Here is a 17,596-nt window from a genome sequence, read left to right as displayed (position 1 = left end):
TTGCTTGTGGTTGCCCTCACACAGCATATTGCTTACTTGATTATTAGGCAAAGCAATTTCCCATTTGCCTTTATTGAAAAATTTCCTTGGGGAGTCCCAGCTCCTGTATAGTTCACACATTCTTCCCAGCACATTTTAAAATTCATTTACCGTATAGGCCTGAAAAAAAGCCTCACCTTTTTTCCAAATTCCAGTCGTGAAAAGTTAAAGTGCAGCTTAAATTTGCAACCATACAAAAATTGTACCGCTGCTGAAACAGACATATGGTAAAATAAAACCGGGGGTGAGTGCCTGCAGAATTTTAAGGGAGCAGATTATATTCTGGTATTGTCTTTTTTTCTCCCCCCCCCTGCATTTTAAAGGTGTGGCTTATATTTGGGTGCAGCTTATATTCAGGCCAATACAGTAATGTGGGTTTGCTGGACCATAACACACTCTAATTTTGCTGTTGCAACTACTCTGATGTATTCAAGAAAATACAGTAGCAAAAGTTTTCTTATTTTCAAGGGTTAAGTTCAGTTTCTAATCCCCATTTGTGACCAATAACAAGAAAACCGTTATCAGGATTCACTCAGTATTGTGCATTTAGTAGCAAAGATATATATGCAGTGTTGATAAGACAACAGACCCACGAAGAAGAATAAAAACATGGCTTATATAACAGGAAGGCCTCAAAATAATAAAGCAATAATTTATATCTGTATTTATCACTACATAATTCTTCCAACAGTATGGGCTGTAGGTCACCACAGAAGCTACCTAAATCCAACAGAGAGGGGAAATATTTTATAAATGTCACATTCTCTCCAAACAAAATCTATACATTTTCTTCTTTTTGTTTACAAGAATAGCAGCAAACGGACAGCCACACTTTCAAGAATACTTTCCACTTGTTTTCTTAGAACCATGAAGCAGTGAAGGAAACAGTCCTGTGTCTGGGAAAAGTGGAGACAACAGCTGAACATTTTTCTATAGCAAGTGGCTAATTTAGGCAAATCAGCTTGCAAAATAATTTTAGCTTAAGAGTCCAAAGCTTTCCCTGATTTAGGTTGACTTCGCTTGTTCTTCTTCTTCGTTATCGACAACCTGAAAGATAAGATTGCAATACTAAGGGATAGGCAGCTTTTAAATAAAAACACATGCACATACAGGTGTCAGAAATCAAAAGGTCCTCGAGATCCTTTTAGTTCACAATACAGATGAAACACAAGTATTGAATGTTATTTTGAAAAGCAATTTATGCTTTTTAAAATCACAAATGGCCGCTTAGTATAAATTTATAATTACACCTACTGTAACTTTAAATTTACACCAGTAGAATCTCAAGAAAACCATGGCAATAACTTCCTTCTTTCTACATCCAACCCAGCGTTTCCAGCTCAAAATGAAGCAGCACATCCAAAGAACTATGACTTGCTAAGAGTGTGGATGAGATTGTCAGTAACATGAGGAAAGCCGTCTTCTTGACCAAAGAACACTGTTCCCACATAACTCTTGAAGCAACAGACTGGAGAAAGCAAAGTAAAGCCCATGCCGTCGCCATCTCTTTCTCAACACAACATAAATCAGTGCAGCCCTCCAGATGCTGCTGTAAGCCATCAGCCCCAAACAGCTTGGCCCATGGTCAGGGATGAAGGAAGCTGTAGTCCAGCACGTGAATCTAAATCAGCATCCCCACAGCTGATTTAGACACCGCCCCACTCATCCCCTCTGTGTCCACAGATATGTTCTGTGATTTGTTGGTGGTTCACTGGGCCCCATGCCTCGGATCACTGTTTCTGTGATGCTGGCAAGCACAGCTCTGCTGTTTTTACTGAAATATTGCATACTGGTTGGAAAAAAGGGGGAAAGACAGCCAAAGGGTAGGGATGTGGAATAAAGCATCCTGGTGGACAGCATGGTTGGCTGGAACCCTGAAGAGAAACACTCCAGGTGGGGTAAGGGTGCAAAAGGAAACTGCAACACGTTGATGCTGATCTCACTTGTGCCCAGAGAACTCCTGTTTCATATTCTGTTGTTACCCCTCTATACCTACCGAGTTACCAGATTTAAAGTGTCAACTTTCATTCGTAAAAACTTGCTTGTACAGAGACGCTTTGAGATGTGGAGAAGAAATTCTATGAACAAACCACCCCAATTTTTAACACCCTTCAATTTGTGCCTACCTGTTCCACACCTTCTACTTCCGGAATATAAAACTGCAGCATGTTTTGTATCCCATTCTTCAGGGTGATGATAGAACTGGGGCAGCTTGTGCAGGAGCCTTGCAGTTTTAACTGCACAATCCCATCTTCGAAGCCCTTAAAGATGACATCCCCACCATCTTCCTGGACTGTTGGCCTGAGGAACATTGTCGATAAGATTTCAAAGTATTAGTGGAGTAAACCACTGAAAACCCCAAATATTTCTATACATTTAGAAGCAGTTCTCACCCCCACTTTTTTGGCCACCTCCTCTTTGTATCCCACCTCTATACCTTCTCTGTTGCACTAACACTTATTCTCAGAACAACCCAGCTCTTGCAGTTCATCAAAACACCTCCCTTCTCCTTCAAATCCACCATCAGCAACTTTTTCCTAGAACAGCTGATCCCAAGCTGAGTATCTTCTGTTTATTTTATGTGCATGCTCCCTGCCAGGGCAACCCCTACTTTACTGACAATAAGAGCTGATTACTGAAACTGGAATAAATTATACAAATCTAGTCATTTTGCATGAATTTGCCCAGTTTGCAACTTTTATCTTTGAAATCTGGGCAGTCGTAATGAGAAGCTATGTAAAATGCTGGAAGTCCTTGCTCCTGTCAATCCCACTTCTGAAATGTCATCACAACAGACGAAATGGGTTGTAGCTGGCAGATTAATGCATCCAAGTCAGGGATTGGGTATTCATTCAAGAACAAGCTGCACCTACATTCCAATGAAACCAGCGTCTTCATTCTCCACTTATACTGCCCTTTCACTTCCCAACAGACAGGCTGTTATTTTCCAAAGGAACAACGAAGGCTCTGTCTGTCAGACTGGCACTCACTAAAATGCTGGAAGTGCTTCAGTGCAGATATTGACATAAGCACCAATATATAAATGTGCAACTGTAAAAAATTTCCCTGCTGTCCTCCTGGCTAACATCAGAGGGCAAGGGATTCTAACAGAAATATATATTCAGGGATCAGAGTGATAAAAGCTAAATATCCAAAGGGCACATCTATTTTAAATTCTTCATACCTCCCCTATTTTGAAGATAAAAAAATTCCTTCCAGTAGCACCTTAAAGACCAACTAAGTTAGTTCTTGGTATGAGCTTTCGTGTGCATGCACACTTCTTCAGATAGAAGAAGTGGTGGTTGGAAAAAAGGGGGAAAGACAGCCAAAGGGTAGGGATGTGGAATAAAGCATCCTGGTGGACAGCATGGTTGGCTGGAACCCTGAAGAGAAACACTCCAGGTGGGAGTGTTTCATGCACACGAGTGTTTCATGAAGAAGTGTGCATGCACACGAAAGCTCATACCAAGAACTAACTTAGTTGGTCTTTAAGGTGCTACTGGAAGGAATTTTTTTTGTTTTGACTATGGCAGACCAACACGGCTACCTATCTGTATTTTGAAGATGTTTACTGCAATCTCTTTCTGAAGTGAATTTTTAAGTCACATGCCTCTTTCAAAGCATTGTAAAAGCTCTTGGGGGAAAGTGGGTTGAAAGCACAGCTGGTTGAAAGACTAGAGCCAGCAGCATCCCGCAAAGTGAACAAAATACTCTTTTCAGAGGCAACCTAGGAAGAAGCACCAGCATCTCTGATAGCCATCAAACCGGCTATCAGCAGAATTGCACATTCATTGCTCTGCCACCTTCATGAAACACCAACAGTGTATAGGAAACACAGTTGTAGCTGTACCTTATTCTAGTATCCAGGAGCTCTTTTATCATTAATACAACTTCATCGTCTTCTTCAGATGGAGCTTGTGTGGTTTATGCAAGACAAAAGGAATGAGTCATGCTTATCTTATTTGATAAATGTTTCCACAAGATTCCTGGAAAATAAATCCATTTACCGCACGAAAAAGCTCCGCTGAATAGCTTCTTGGGGATGAAATGACTGCAGAAAAGTGAGCCTGCATCACCACTGTCCCTGCCACAAAAGAAGCACAACAGTGCGCTCTTACTTGTGTTTGGTAATAGCCGCTCTGAGACTTCCAGCCCTTGTGTGCTAGTTGTTGTCCTGCTTGCTTCATAGCTCACTTGTGTTATATCTTTACAAGCAAAAATATGTTCAAACTCCACACACCCTTGGCCACATCTCAAACAAGATGGTCTCATTTATGCGTTGTCTGTAATTTTTATGGAAGTTAATACCGTAAGTACAAAATCTTGTAAAAAAGAAATCTCCCTGGCAGCAATATCTCTAAAAGATATTGTGCTATTACAACATGAATCATTCCATTGCTTACCAGGCATGTTAAGATTAAAAACTTCCCCATCATCTTGTGAGCACAGTCTCATGTTTTCATAAATTCAACTATCTTATTTGCTTTCAAAAAGTCACATATTGCAATGACTGATCTACTGGCTTCTTCCTGATCTCCACACTCAACACTGTTAAAATTGGGATCCCTATTTGCTCTAATACCCAGTAAGTTTTAATATTTCTACCACTGAGTTGTGGCAGAACAAGGCTGCTTGCTAACATCAGGTACTGCCAAGCCACCATATTTAGGTCTTTCCTGGGGAGCTCTGAATGTAATTACCATAAATTATTTCAGCAGGAATTTACAATATCTAAATTCCCAGATATCAAATTCCACTGGATTTCCATGTTGTATGAATCTTGTTGGTAAACTCTCCATAGTAAATCCTAAAATTTAAGACCTTCTGTTTGATTTAATACCCCAGTCCAATAATAAAGTCCTGTAAATCCTCCCATATCAAAAGCTCCTCAGATACTGTATTGTAATAAGAAGCAAAGCCTAGAGCAAGCTGAACAGGGAGGTCAAAAAAACCCAAGTGTCCCTGTTAGCCCTGGCCTATCAGAGCAGCAAAAACCTTGTAAGCAGCCCTCAGGAACACCATTTGCATTTGTCCAGGAACTGTTTCTCATGTCTGCATTGTTTTGTTCCTTGTTGTTTGCTGCCATGTGCTCCTTTGGGAGAAAGGGCAGGATATACATTTAATAATAATAATGAGCCAGCCTTTTCTATCTAACCAGTGAGCCACCTAGCCCAACACTGCATCTCCAACAGTGGCCAGGCAAGCTCACAAGTAGAGGATGTAACCTGCCACTAACATCCAATACTCTCCTCCATCAACGTATTCAATATTAGCCATTTACCTGTATCTGTACGAGGTGCCTCTTCAGTAATAACAGGTAAGCCAGAAGCATAGAAATCCATAATAGTTGCATAAATATCTGGTTTAATTAAGTTCCAATCCACTTCTTCATTTTCCTACAAAGATTTCAAGAATTAGGTTAGGTATACATGAACAGCTTTGCTGAATCACACCAAAAACACTTTTTTAAAGCCTTGTGGGAAAATATACAGTGGTGCCTCGCAAGACAAAATTAATCTGTTCCGCGAGTCTCTTCGTCTTGCGGTTTTTTCGTCTTGCGAAACACGGCTATTAGCGGCTTAGCGGCTATTAACGGCTTAGCGGCTTTAAGAAAAAGGAAAAAAACTCGCAAGAACTCGCAAGACGTTTTGTCTTGTGAAGCAAGCCCATAGGGAAATTCGTCTAGCGAAGTGACGCAAAAACCGAAAAACCCTTTCGTCTTGCTCGTTTTTCGTTTTGCGAGGCATTCGTCTTGCGGGGCACCACTGTAGGTCTTTTGCCAGGCCTTTGGTCAGGGCACAGCCTGATCCCCTCCTCTGGCAATCTGCACAGAATTTTGCTTGATGGTTGCCATCAATTTGATTTTAATTTGATTTTAATTAATTTTATAATGAATGTTTTTAGAATGTTGGATTATTTTGATTGTTGTTAACCGCCCTGAGCCCAGCTTCGGCTGGGGAGGGCGGGATATAAATAAAATTTATTATTATTATTATTTATTTTGAACCTATGAATAACACGTAGTTTCTGGCACTACAGAAACTTAAAAACTGGCATGTCTTTTGTATCTTCTATTTTTGGAAAGTTTTAAGGAGAGCATGGTCTGCACAGTAAGTGATAACAGAAGCGCACTCCTCTTCTGGATTGTTTAGAACAGTGGTTCCCATTTAGCTAAGAACTGTGGACCCCATGTTTTTCAAAAGCCAAGCCATGGACTCCCTACTTTTGAAAATGTTGATATCTCTGTGCTAGTTTTTGTTATGTGAATGGTGCCACCATACCCTCCAACATGTCCTAGTGCAAAACCAGGATGCGTGTCTTCCAGGCCAAACAGGATGCCCCATACGGTTAACAGTGATGTGCTATAGACTCCCTGGGTGGGTTACGCAGACCCCCTAGGATCTTCAGAAAAACAACTGGGAATCACTGGTTTAGAATATTTATATAGAATGTATGCAGATGAGGCTGACCAAGATGGTGGAGGGTCTGGAAGCCGAGCCTTATGAGGAACTGTTGAAGGAGCTGGGTATGTTTAGCCTGGAAAAGAGACCGAGAGGAGATATGATAGCCATCTTCAAATATCTGACGGGCTGCCACATGGAAGATGGAGCAAGATGGTTTTCTCCTGCTCTAGAGGGTAAGACCTGAGGCCAATGGATTCAAGTTACAAGAAAGGAGATTCTTACTAAACATCAGGAAGAACTTTCTGACGGCAAGAGCTGTTTGACAGTGGAACAGTCTCCCTCAGAAGGTGGTGGACTCTCCTTTTAAAGCAGAGGTTGGGTGGCCATCTGCCATCAATGCTTTAGTTGAGATTCCATTGCATGGGGTTGGACAAGATTACCCACAGGGTTCCTTCCAACTCTACAATTCTTTGATTCTATTATCATTCCCTGTGCAGACACACACTACAATATTCTTTTAGGGTTGCCGGTTACCTTTGTGACTGTGATGAAGTCTGTTCCAAAGAAAATGCTTTTAACTCCTTCAATCCTGAAGAGCTGCCTACCAAAACCAAACAAAAAAAGAAAAATAAAGATCTTCATTCAAAACTCTTCCTCAAAGTGAGCTTCCAGGTTTCTTTGTATCAGTATACCCATGAACGTTTGTAAGCTGATGACTGCCTGGCCGCTAAGGCTCCAATCCTAGAACACTTTCCTGAATCCAGAATAAAGATAAAGGTAAAGGTACCTCTGACCATTAGGTCCAGTCGCAGACGACTCTGGGGTTGTGCACTCATCTTGCTCTCTAGGCCGGCATTTGTCCGCAGCTTCCGGGTCATGTGGCCAGCATGACTAAGCAGCTTCTGGCAAACCAGAGCAGCACACGGAAACATTGTTTACCTTCCCGCCAGAGCAGTACCTATTTATCTACTTGCACTTTGATGTGCTTTCGAACTGCTAGGTTGGCAGGAGCTGGGACCGAACAACGGGAGCTCATCCCATCAAGGGGATTCGAACTGCCGACCTTCTGATCGGCAAGCCCTAGGCTCTGTAGTTTAGACCACAGCGCCACCTGCATCCCATTGAATCCCGAATAAAGGTAAAAAGGTAAAGGTACCCCTGCCCGTACGGGCCAGTCTTGACAGACTCTGGGGTTGTGCGCCCATCTCACTTAAGAGGCCAGGGGCCAGCGCTGTCCGGAGACACTTCCGGGTCACGTGGCCAGCGTGACATCGCTGCTCTGGCGAGCCAGAGCCGCACACGGAAACGCCGTTTACCTTCCCGCTGGTAAGCGGTCCCTATTTATCTACTTGCACCTGGAGGTGCTTTCGAACTGCTAGGTTGGCAGGCGCTGGGACCGAGCAGCGGGAGCGCACCCCGCCACAGGGATTCGAACCGCCGACCTTTCGATCGGCAAGTCCTAGGCGCTGAGGCTTTAACCCACAGCGCCACCTGCGTCCCCTGAATCCAGAATACTTGCATGTAAACATGCATGAGAATGAGTTCATTGTATATATATAAAAAGGGGAAACTACTCATGTAAAATATTTAGAGAGACTGAATCAATAACCAACCAATTACAGACTCCCGATCCCAGATTTGCCCTTACTTCAATTTCAGATAATGACTCCAGAGAATTAACGTGCTAAGATTTAACTCTATTGTTCTGGCAGCTGCTAGACCTATGATAGCAAAACATTGGAGGACATTATCAGGGAACCTCATGTGAGAATGGACTACGCTGACATGGAGTTTGACTTTAAAGGAACATTTAACAAGTGAAATCTATGCTCATCTCAAAGGAACCACACCATATAAATGCTATGCTACTTGAGCAAGATTTATTGATTATGCTACTGTAAAGGAACATACATAGGTTCTGCCTGCCTGCCTCACATGGACACCTGCGGAACTGCACCCTGGACTGACTAGACATTTCTTGACTTGATTTGACTAGGTTTGATTTGCGCTAATCATTCCTCCCACTTTGTTCTTCTTCTGTCTTGTGGGCAGTCTTTATTTTGGGAGGGGTTAGGGTCCAATAACATTTCTTATGCTGTTGGAATTGATTAATACCCATTACAACAACAGAACAGATTTTTTAAAGGGGTAAACTACGTATAACCCCTCTGCTACAAACTCTGTCCCCAGTCTGCTTTTAATCTCACAGGGTCCTGATTAGTGCTTGCAAGGCACAAATAAGTCCAGAACAGGGACAGGGGCAACCACAGTTGGGTGAGGGGGCATTTTAGAGGAAGACAGGGAGATGGTTAAACACTCCCTTCTCTGATGCAAAGCATCCACTTCCCAATAAAGCTTTGCACGAGATAATATGCTCCCAGGGCTTCGTTACAGCAGCTACGGTGCAATATGTAGTTTACTCCTAAGTAAGTACCACTTGGGATGTGGGTGGCGCTGTGGGTTAAACCACAGAGCCTAGGAGTTGCTGATCAGAAAGTCGGCGGTTCGAATCCCCGCAACGGGATGAGCTCCTGTTGCTTGGTCCCAGCTCCTGCCAACCTAGCAGTTTGAAAGCACGTCAAAGTGCAAGCAGGAAGGTAAACGGCATTTCCATGCACTGGTCTGGTTTGCCAGAAGCGGCTTAGTCATGCTGGCCACATGATCCGGAAGCTGTACGCCGGCTCCCTTGGCCAATAAAACGAGATGAGTACCGCAACCCTAGAGTCGGTCACGAATGGACCTAAAGGTCAGGGGTCCCTTTACCTTTTTAAGTACCACTTAAAAGTACTTTGATCTGGACACATAACTAAGTTATTGTCATACAACCGACAACAAGGCAACAACAAACCTTGCTAAGGGTGAGCAATACGTGGAAGCTGGAGAAGTGAATTCCATAGTTCTAGATTCCAGCACTGGCTTTCCTGGGATAAATTTCAAGCTGTTTGGATTTGGAGTATCCTGTGTCTGGACAAACATAGACCTTGCTGGAATTTAAAAAAGAATAAAAAACTGTGAGGTTTGTAGTAACCTGATTTGCACCCAACCTTCATAAAACATAAACAAGAAGAGCTGGGCTGGATTTGACACAAGGCCCATCTAGTCCAGTATCCTGGCCCCCAGAAACTTCTTGGTGCCCACGAGTATGGCACAAACACAAAGACGTTCCCATGTCTTTGTCTCCAGCATCTGATTCTCAGCGGCATATTGTCCCTGAACATGGCAATTTTATTTAGATGGAGAAAGTTTCTCGATCAGGCAATCTTGTCTCTCCCCACCCCTCCTTTCTGCTGCAGGAGTTCAAACAAGTAACAAAAATGAGTGTTGTGAAGAAAAAGAGAGCCAAGAATGGCCTTGTTCAATGAGGTGTGGGGGCCTTGCCTATCTCAGTCCATCTTCTGCCCACTGGGCATTCACAACTCTCTCTCCCTCTCTCTTAAGAGAGGCTTAATTTTTATTTTCTTGGCTTACAGAAACTCAACAAAACTTGAGAAGCCCAGACCCAAAGATAGAAGCAAATACACACTTTATACATAGAAATATTTCTGACGACTTTATAGAAATACTCATTCACACACACCCAAGAAGAGATGTTGGACTGAACAGTATGCATACTCAATATACTTTTTGTTGTGATGCAGCAATTTCAGAGAATTGCGAGTTTTTATCATAGCATTCCCCCACATAATTGTGATCGCAAACTGCACAACAAGCCTAGCACTCACCTTTCATCTGTACTACTGTGGGAGGAAGGAGCAGGTTCTGTTGGGAGGCAATGTGTAGGGGGTGTTTAGCAGTGACATTCACTCCTTTGAATCCCAAGTGGCAGAATCTTAAAGAAGACAAAAAACAACCTTACCAAAAATGTCACAATTTCAGACTCCTTATAGTCCTGAGGCTCAATAAAGGCTTAACTAGTCCATCATACAAAGTTAGATCCTTCCCTATTTTATGGCTCAAGTTAAGCAAAAATATTCCCTTGTGCCTTTCATGATCTCAGCTACTCTGGATGACCAAACCTGAACAAGAACACTGAAAACAGTCAATGGCTGAGTAAAGACTGAAAACACAATTCCAACAACCAATCCACCAGAGTCCCCTAGCTCTGAAGTTCTTCTCCTTTGTGGTTTGATGAGGGCAGAAGATAGCAAGATGTTATACAGAAACAGGGTTTGAAAGTTACAGGTAGGTAGCCGTGTTGGTCTGCCGTAGTCAAAACAAAATTTAAAAAAAATCCTTCCAGTAGCACCTTAGAGACCAACTAAGTTTGTTATTGGCATGAGTGTGCATGCACACGAAAGCTCATACCAATAGCAAACTTAGTTGGTCTCTAAGGTGCTACTGGAAAGAGTTTGTAAGTGTATGAGGTCAGCACCATGCAGGAAAGGTAACTACTCCTCTAGATTACAGTTCCTGCTTTCAATCCAGGGCTTCATAAAGATGCCTCCATCTTTTCTTTAACCATACAAAACAGGAAGCAGGCAGTATCCCTCCAGAGCTTAAAAAGTGCAGGTTAGCAAAACAGGCAGTATTGTCATTTGCATGACAGTTTCGGGAAGCCAAAGTATCAGGACAGCTGTGATGGTCAAAAATTAAAGGAGGGTGTTTTTCGTTAAACCAGTTTGCTTTCATGAAAAAACAGGTTTGGGGGTTTTTTTAATGTGAAGTGCCAAGGACTGAAAACCTTACTTATTCTTTCGTCAACAAATGGAACCAAATATTTAAGATATCTGTTGGGGACACTTTCGGTCCTCAGGACAGGGAACTGCCTTTGTTGCTTATTAATCAATCAATCAATCAATCAATCAGTTTGCTACGGCCATCAACCAGTCCATGCTTTCTTGCTTATGATACTCTGCCCAATTTGCTTCCTTTCAGACTCCCCACCCCCAGTCGGCATGGCTGTATGGTGCTGGGGCTGATGGGAGTTGTAGTCCAAAACATGCCATAATAAGCCATGAAACCATAAAAAAACCTAGTTATGCTTTAAAAGCCACGAGGCTCTGTTATTCCTCAGAGGGGAGACCATATGCCACTCTCACAGCAGCCCTGGCAGCCAGGGGTGGTCTAGGGGTTAAGAGTGTCAGACCAGGGAGAGACCAGGGTTTGAATCCCAACTACTCAGCTAACAAGCTAATTGCGTGGCCTCAGGACAGTTGCTGTCTTCTCTCCACCCCACCCCACCCCACCCCCAGCATTAATGCTCACAACAACCCTGCAAGGTCGGTGTGGCTATTGAAAGCCGCCCAAGGTCACCCCACCCCAGGGCTTCTTGGCCCTGCCTGCTGTGGCTGGGGATGGCCAGGGTCAGATTTAGGTTTGATGAGGTCCTAAGCCAGGGGTCAGCAACCTTTTTCAGCCATGGGCCCATCCACTATCCCTCAGACCTTGGGGGGGCGGACTATATTTTTTGGGGGGAAATGAACGAATTCCTATGCCCCACAAATAACCCAGAGATGCATTTTAAATAAAAGCACACATTCTACTCCTGTAAAAACGCCAGGCAGGCCCCATAAATAACCCGGAGATGCATTTTAAATAAAAACACGCATTCTACTCATGTAAAAACACGCTGATTCTCAGACCGTCCCCCGGGGTTGCCTACCCCTGTCCTAAGCTACTGAAGGTAATGGGGCACTTTTTATGTCCAGCTGTCCTTCGCCAACAACAAACTGTCGCTGTTTTTGTGATAAAAATATGCTATATGGTAATTTATGGACCTAATAAGTATCTAAAGCCATTTGCACATAACAAAATATGTACTTTATCGAAGTAACTGTTGAACTTATATTTTGGAAATGCACATCCAGTTGTTGTTTTCCTTTTATTTATTTTTTTGGGGGGGTCCCCCAAGAGAGTGGGGCCCTAAGCTACAGCTTGTTTATCTCAGACGTAAATCTGGCCCTGAGTCCAGGCAACCCCGCAGAGACTCCGAGGGGATCAGGCCACACAGAATCCCACCGCCCTTTTCTTGCCCCCGGAGCCCACCTCCCCTCAGAAGGGGGCCCGACACAAGCGGCCCTTCGCCTCTCTCACAACAACCCCGCGAGGCAGGGCAGGCTGTCCCGTTTAAAAGCCAAACACCTCCCCCCTTTTAAAATAAATATATTCTGAGATATTCCCTCCCCAGGCCGGGGGAAAGAAGCCACGACGGGGGGGGCGGCACGGACGCAGTCACCTACCGGCTGCCCAGCGCCCCCACCAACCGCCTCGCGGCCGCCATCTTGCTCCCTCTCCCTCTCGGAGGGGCGGCAGCCGAAGGACCCCTCGCGAGGGGCTGCCTGCGCAGGCGCCTGATTCGCCGGCTGGAGTCGGGCGGCCCCTGCTGGCCGGAGTGTGGAACTGCAGACTGAAGCGAAGGAAACGCGAAGACGGGAGGGAGGGAGGAAGGGCGTCGCCGCGTCACATGTCCCGAGGCCCCGCCCACTCCTCCTCTTCCCTCTCTGCGGGGCAGTGATTGATTATATTAACAAATTCATTCAAGAACTGTTGTTGCTACTTTATTATAATTTTGTTATGATTGAGGGCAGGGCCGGGTTTAGGTTTCATGAGGCCCTAAGCTACTGAAGGTAATGGGGCCCTTGATATGTCCAGCTGTCTTTTGTCAACAACAAATTGTCGCTGGTTTTTTGTGATAAAAATATGCTATATGGTAATTTATGCACCTAATAAGCATCTAAAACCATTTGGAACACGGCCATAAGGGATGCAAGTGGTGCTGTGGGTTAAACCACAGAGCCGAGGACTTGCCGATCAGAAGGTCGGTGGTTCGAATCCCTACAACGGGGTGAGCTCCCGTTGCTCGGTCCCTGCTCCTGCCAACCTAGCAGTTCGAAATCACATCAAAATGCAAGTAGATAAATAGGTACCGCTCCAGCAGGAAGGTAAACGGTGTTTCCGTGCGCTGCTCTGGTTCGCCAGAAGCGGCTTAGTCCTGCTGGCCACATGACCCGGAAGCTGTACGCTGGCTCCCTTGGCCAGTAAAGCGAGATGAGCGCCGCAACCCCAGAGTCGGCCACGACTGAACCTAATGGTCAGGGGTCCCTTTACCTTTACCTTTAAAGCCATTTGCACATAACAAATAGGAGCCTACACAATACAAAACACTGTTGCTGTATGTAGGTGTTATTTTGTTTTTTATCTTATATTTTGGAAATGTACATCTAGTTGTTGTTTCCCTTTACATTTTTGGGGGGCCCCCAAGAGAGTGGGGCCCTAAGCTATAGCTTGTTTAGCTTATACGTAAATCCGGCACTGATTGAGGGAATTGGATGATGTGTAGCCTGGGGGAGACCGAGAGGTGATATCCAAAAGGCTGTCCCAGGGAAAGGATCAATGGATTCAAATGACAAACGTTGGGAACAACTTTTTGATGGCAAAAGCTGTTTGGCAGTGGAATGGACTCCCTCGAGAGGTGGTGGACTCTCCTTCCTTGGGAGGTTTTTAAACACAGGCTGTATGGCTGCCTGCCAGGGATGCTTTAGCTGTGATTCCTTCATGTTTCTCTTGGTGTACTTACTCAGAAGCCAGCACACCAATGTAGCATGTGGCTTAATCCTAGATAAATGTGCAGAGGGCTATGGCCAGGGCTGTCTTTAGCAGATGTGGTGCCGGGGTGCAAATATCCATTCAGAGACCCCCAAATTACCACGGATAGTGAGGGGGGGGGAGCTGCGCACTGCCAGCCATATAGTTAGCGGGGCGCAGCTTCCACCCTAAGCTTCTGCAGGGATTGCTCTCCTCCCGCGGAGGCTTGGGAGGCAAGCTGCACACCAACCAGCCTTATGGTTCGCAGGGCACAGCTGGCAGGCGTGCAGGGAAAGGGGAGGCCGCTGGCAAAGCTGCGCAGCTCCCCCACTCGCTGGGGCGCCCCTGAGAGGTCGGGACCCTGGCTCAATGAACCACTAAGCCGTATGGGAAAGATGGCTCTGGTTATGGCCTAAGCCCAGGAGCTGAGACCTTATGCCTGAGCCCAGTCTCTCTGTAACTAGAAAGCCGCTGTGACTGCTCTCATAGCCCCACAAGGAAACATAATGTCTCTGATGTGGGACACATCACTTGTAGGCAGGCTTGATGCACATTGAGGTGCTGGAGGGTGACAAGAGGACTTGAAGAAGTAGCAGCACAAGCTTCTGCTGTGGGATTCAAGTCCACAGCTCTGTTTTCCTGGACTGTAGGCAGTATCAGCAGAAGGGTAGAGGTGCTGGAATGGTTTCATAGAATCATAGAGTTGGAAGAGACCACAAGGGCCATCGAGTCCAACCCCCTGCCAAGCAGGAAACACCACCAGAGCACTCCTGACATATGGTTGTCAAGCCTCTGCTTCAAGACCTCCAAAGAAGGAGACTCCACCACACTCCTTGGCAGCAAATTCCACTGTCGAACAGCTCCTACTGTCAGGAAGTTCTTCCTAATGTTTAGGTGGAATCTTTTTTCTTGTAGTTTGGATCCATTGCTCCGTGTCCGCTTCTCTGGAGCAGCAGAAAACAACCTTTCTCCCTCCTCTATGTGACATCCTTTTATATATTTGAACATGGCTATCATATCACCCCTTAACCTCCTCTTCTCCAGGCTAAACATGCCCAGCTCCCTTAGCCGTTCTTCATAAGGCATCGTTTCCAGGCCTTTGACCATTTTGGTTGCCCTCCTCTGGACACGTTCCAGTTTGTCAGTGTCCTTCTTGAACTGTGGTGCCCAGAACTGGACACAGTACTCCAGGTGAGGTCTGACCAGAGCAGAATACAGTGGCACTATTACTTCCCTTGATCTAGATGCAATACTCCTATTGATGCAGCCCAGAATTGCATTGGCTTTTTTAGCTGCCGCGTCACACTGTTGGCTCATGTCAAGTTTGTGGTCAACCAAGACTCCTAGATCCTTTTCACATGTACTGCTCTCAAGCCAGGTGTCACCCATCTTGTATTTGTGCCTCTCATTTTTTTTGCCCAAGTGCAATACTTTACATTTCTCCCTATTAAAATTTTGCTTCATGTATTTGTTGTTGTCCTCTTTGTCAAACCTGCAAATGTTTGTGTGTAACTCTGGTGGCGCCTGTCTGAGATGCCTTTACTTGGTCAGAACAGCTGCTGCTGCTGCCACCGAACCACCCACAAAAGTGGAGCCTATACATTTCACATAAGGCTTTTCCTTGCCTTAGCTTTACATGTGCGTAGAAACTCTGTCACGTTCTCAGAGGGAAGCAGGCCTGCATTATCAGAGCTGGATATCTGGTTCAGTGAGAAGAACAAGGTGCTGCCTCCTATCAGCCTAGCTCAAGGCTGGGTTTTTCCTGCACAAACATTAAGACAGTCTGAGGACTTTCATATTCAAAATTTTATACCTTTTCATGTACAGGCTATAGATCAGGCATAGGCAAACTCAGCCCTCTAGATGTTTTGAGACTACAATTCCCATCATCCCTGACCACTGGTCCTGTCAGCTAGGGATGATGGGAGTTGTAGTCCCAAAACATCTGGAGGGCCGAGCTTGCCTATGCCTGCTATAGATATCAGGCTGGCCCAACTTTTCAGACCAAGTGGGTGGCAAGAGTAGTTTGAAATGGAACCCATGGGCCGCACACTGCCTTGTTATGTGTGGGGAGGAGGGTGGAGGGGCCATTATTTGACACACACACCGCAATCTGCCATTATGCTCCCTTCCCAAAGCTGGCTAAGTGAGGCTCTGGGCTTTGGAAGGGAGATGCGAGGATCTGGCAGGGTCCTAGAGTCCTCCTACCTCATTCTCAAAGATGGGAAAGTGCTAACTAGACTTTAGGAAGAAGGGAGGACTCTATGACCCTCTCAGAGCCTCATGCCTCCTTCCCAAAGCCCAGCACCTTGCTTAGCCAACTTTGGGAAGGCAGCTCAAGGGCTGCAGAGAGTAGGCACGGCATCAAAGGCTGCCAATCACCCTGCTATAGATCAAAGCACATGCAATTTCCTCTGCAACAGCATTGGGTGAAAACACAGCTGAGCTGTGACATTCTTAATGGAGCTGAAGGTCTGTGCAGTCGAAACCACACCCCTAACTACTGGGTGGTATTTTCATCGGAGAAATGTTGGAGGGTATAATCCCCACCGCCCCACAGCTGCTGGCTGAGGAATTCACTACTGCTGCAGCTTCCTTCCTGGGCAAGCCACCTGTGAGACTCTCCTAAATCGCGTGAGGCACAAGATGGTTCGATGACGTTGCGCACACTACAACCTGTGCACATCCAATGAAGATGAACGTTGGAAGATTCAGGATCGATTAAAAAAGTTCTTCTTCACACAACTCAGAGTTAAAACTATGGCACTCGCTCCCATAGGAGGCAGTGATGGCCTCAAACCTGGGTGGCTTTAAAACATGGGTAGGCAACCTAAGGCCCGGGGGCCGGATCCGCATTCTAAATCCTGCTCTGCCGCCCAATCACCTTCTAAATCCTGCCCACGGACGGTCCGGGAATCAGTGTGTTTTTACATGAATAGAATATGCCCTTTTATTTAAAATGCATTTCTGGGTTATTTGTGGGGCCTGCCTGGTGTTTTTACATGTGTGCTTTTATTTAAAATGCATCTCTCGGTTATTTGTGGGCCCCCCCAAAAATATAGTCCGGCCCCCCAAAAGGTCTGAGAGACAGTGGACAGGCCCCCTGCTGAAAAAGTTTGCTGACCCCTGGCTTAGGGCATGGGTAAGAAACTAAGGGCTGAGGGGGCAGATCCAGCCCAATCACCTTCTAAATCCTGCCCATGGACGGTCCTGGAATCAGCGTGTTTTTACATGAATAGAATGTGCCTTTTTATTTAAAATGCATCTCTGGGTTATTTGTGGGGCATAGGAATCCGTTCATTCCCCACCCCCAATATAATCCGCCCCCCCCCAAGGTCTTAGGGACAGTGGACCGGCTCCCTGCTGAAAAAGTTTGCTGACCCCTGCTTTAAAAGGATTAGACAAATTCATGGAGGAGAGGCTTGTGGGGGCTACTAGACATGATGGCTATGCTCTGCCTCCCCAGTTGGAGGTAGCCAAGGCCAGCTCACCCATGAGGTAAGGTGAGGTGACTGCCTCAGGTGGCAGGATCCACCAGGCAGCAGATCCCAATCTTTCTCCTACCCCAGCTCTGTTCCTGGAGTAGATCTTCCCTTGTGGGGAGGAAGGCACTGTTTTGGAGTCTGCTC

General features: G+C 45.5%; 1 protein-coding gene across 1 annotated transcript; it reads right to left on the bottom strand.

Moving 5' to 3' along the window:
• Window positions 1–557: 557 nt before the first annotated feature.
• On the bottom strand, window positions 558–12,756 carry NFU1 (NFU1 iron-sulfur cluster scaffold). The gene is made up of 8 exons (XM_081922587.1): window positions 12,623–12,756; window positions 10,166–10,272; window positions 9,292–9,427; window positions 6,978–7,044; window positions 5,321–5,435; window positions 3,890–3,953; window positions 2,166–2,340; window positions 558–1,086 (listed from the first exon to the last, which is right to left on the bottom strand). The coding sequence occupies exons 1-8, from the start codon at window positions 12,661–12,663 to the stop codon at window positions 1,045–1,047; spliced, it is 747 nt and encodes a 248-aa protein (XP_081778713.1). The 5' UTR covers window positions 12,664–12,756; the 3' UTR covers window positions 558–1,044.
• Window positions 12,757–17,596: the final 4,840 nt, after the last annotated feature.

This window comes from Podarcis melisellensis, assembly GCF_964234715.1.
Source record: "Podarcis melisellensis genome assembly, chromosome: 8".
Classification (NCBI taxonomy): Eukaryota; Metazoa; Chordata; class Lepidosauria; order Squamata; family Lacertidae; genus Podarcis; species Podarcis melisellensis.
The sequence above is the reverse complement of the archived record's forward strand: the minus strand, read 5'-3'. Positions and strand labels throughout refer to the sequence as shown.

Bases quoted from the DNA above. Each gene is read 5' to 3' on its own strand.
- NFU1 (XM_081922587.1), bottom strand. From the start codon at position 12,663: ATGGCGGCCGCGAGGCGGTTGGTGGGGGCGCTGGGCAGCCG. The intron at 9,428-10,165 runs GTGAGTGCTAGG...TTTAAATTCCAG, and splicing joins CACAGTAGTACAGATGAAAG to CAAGGTCTATGTTTGTCCAG. The intron at 1,087-2,165 runs GTAGGCACAAAT...CTTATCTTTCAG, and splicing joins AAGTAGAAGGTGTGGAACAG to GTTGTCGATAACGAAGAAGA.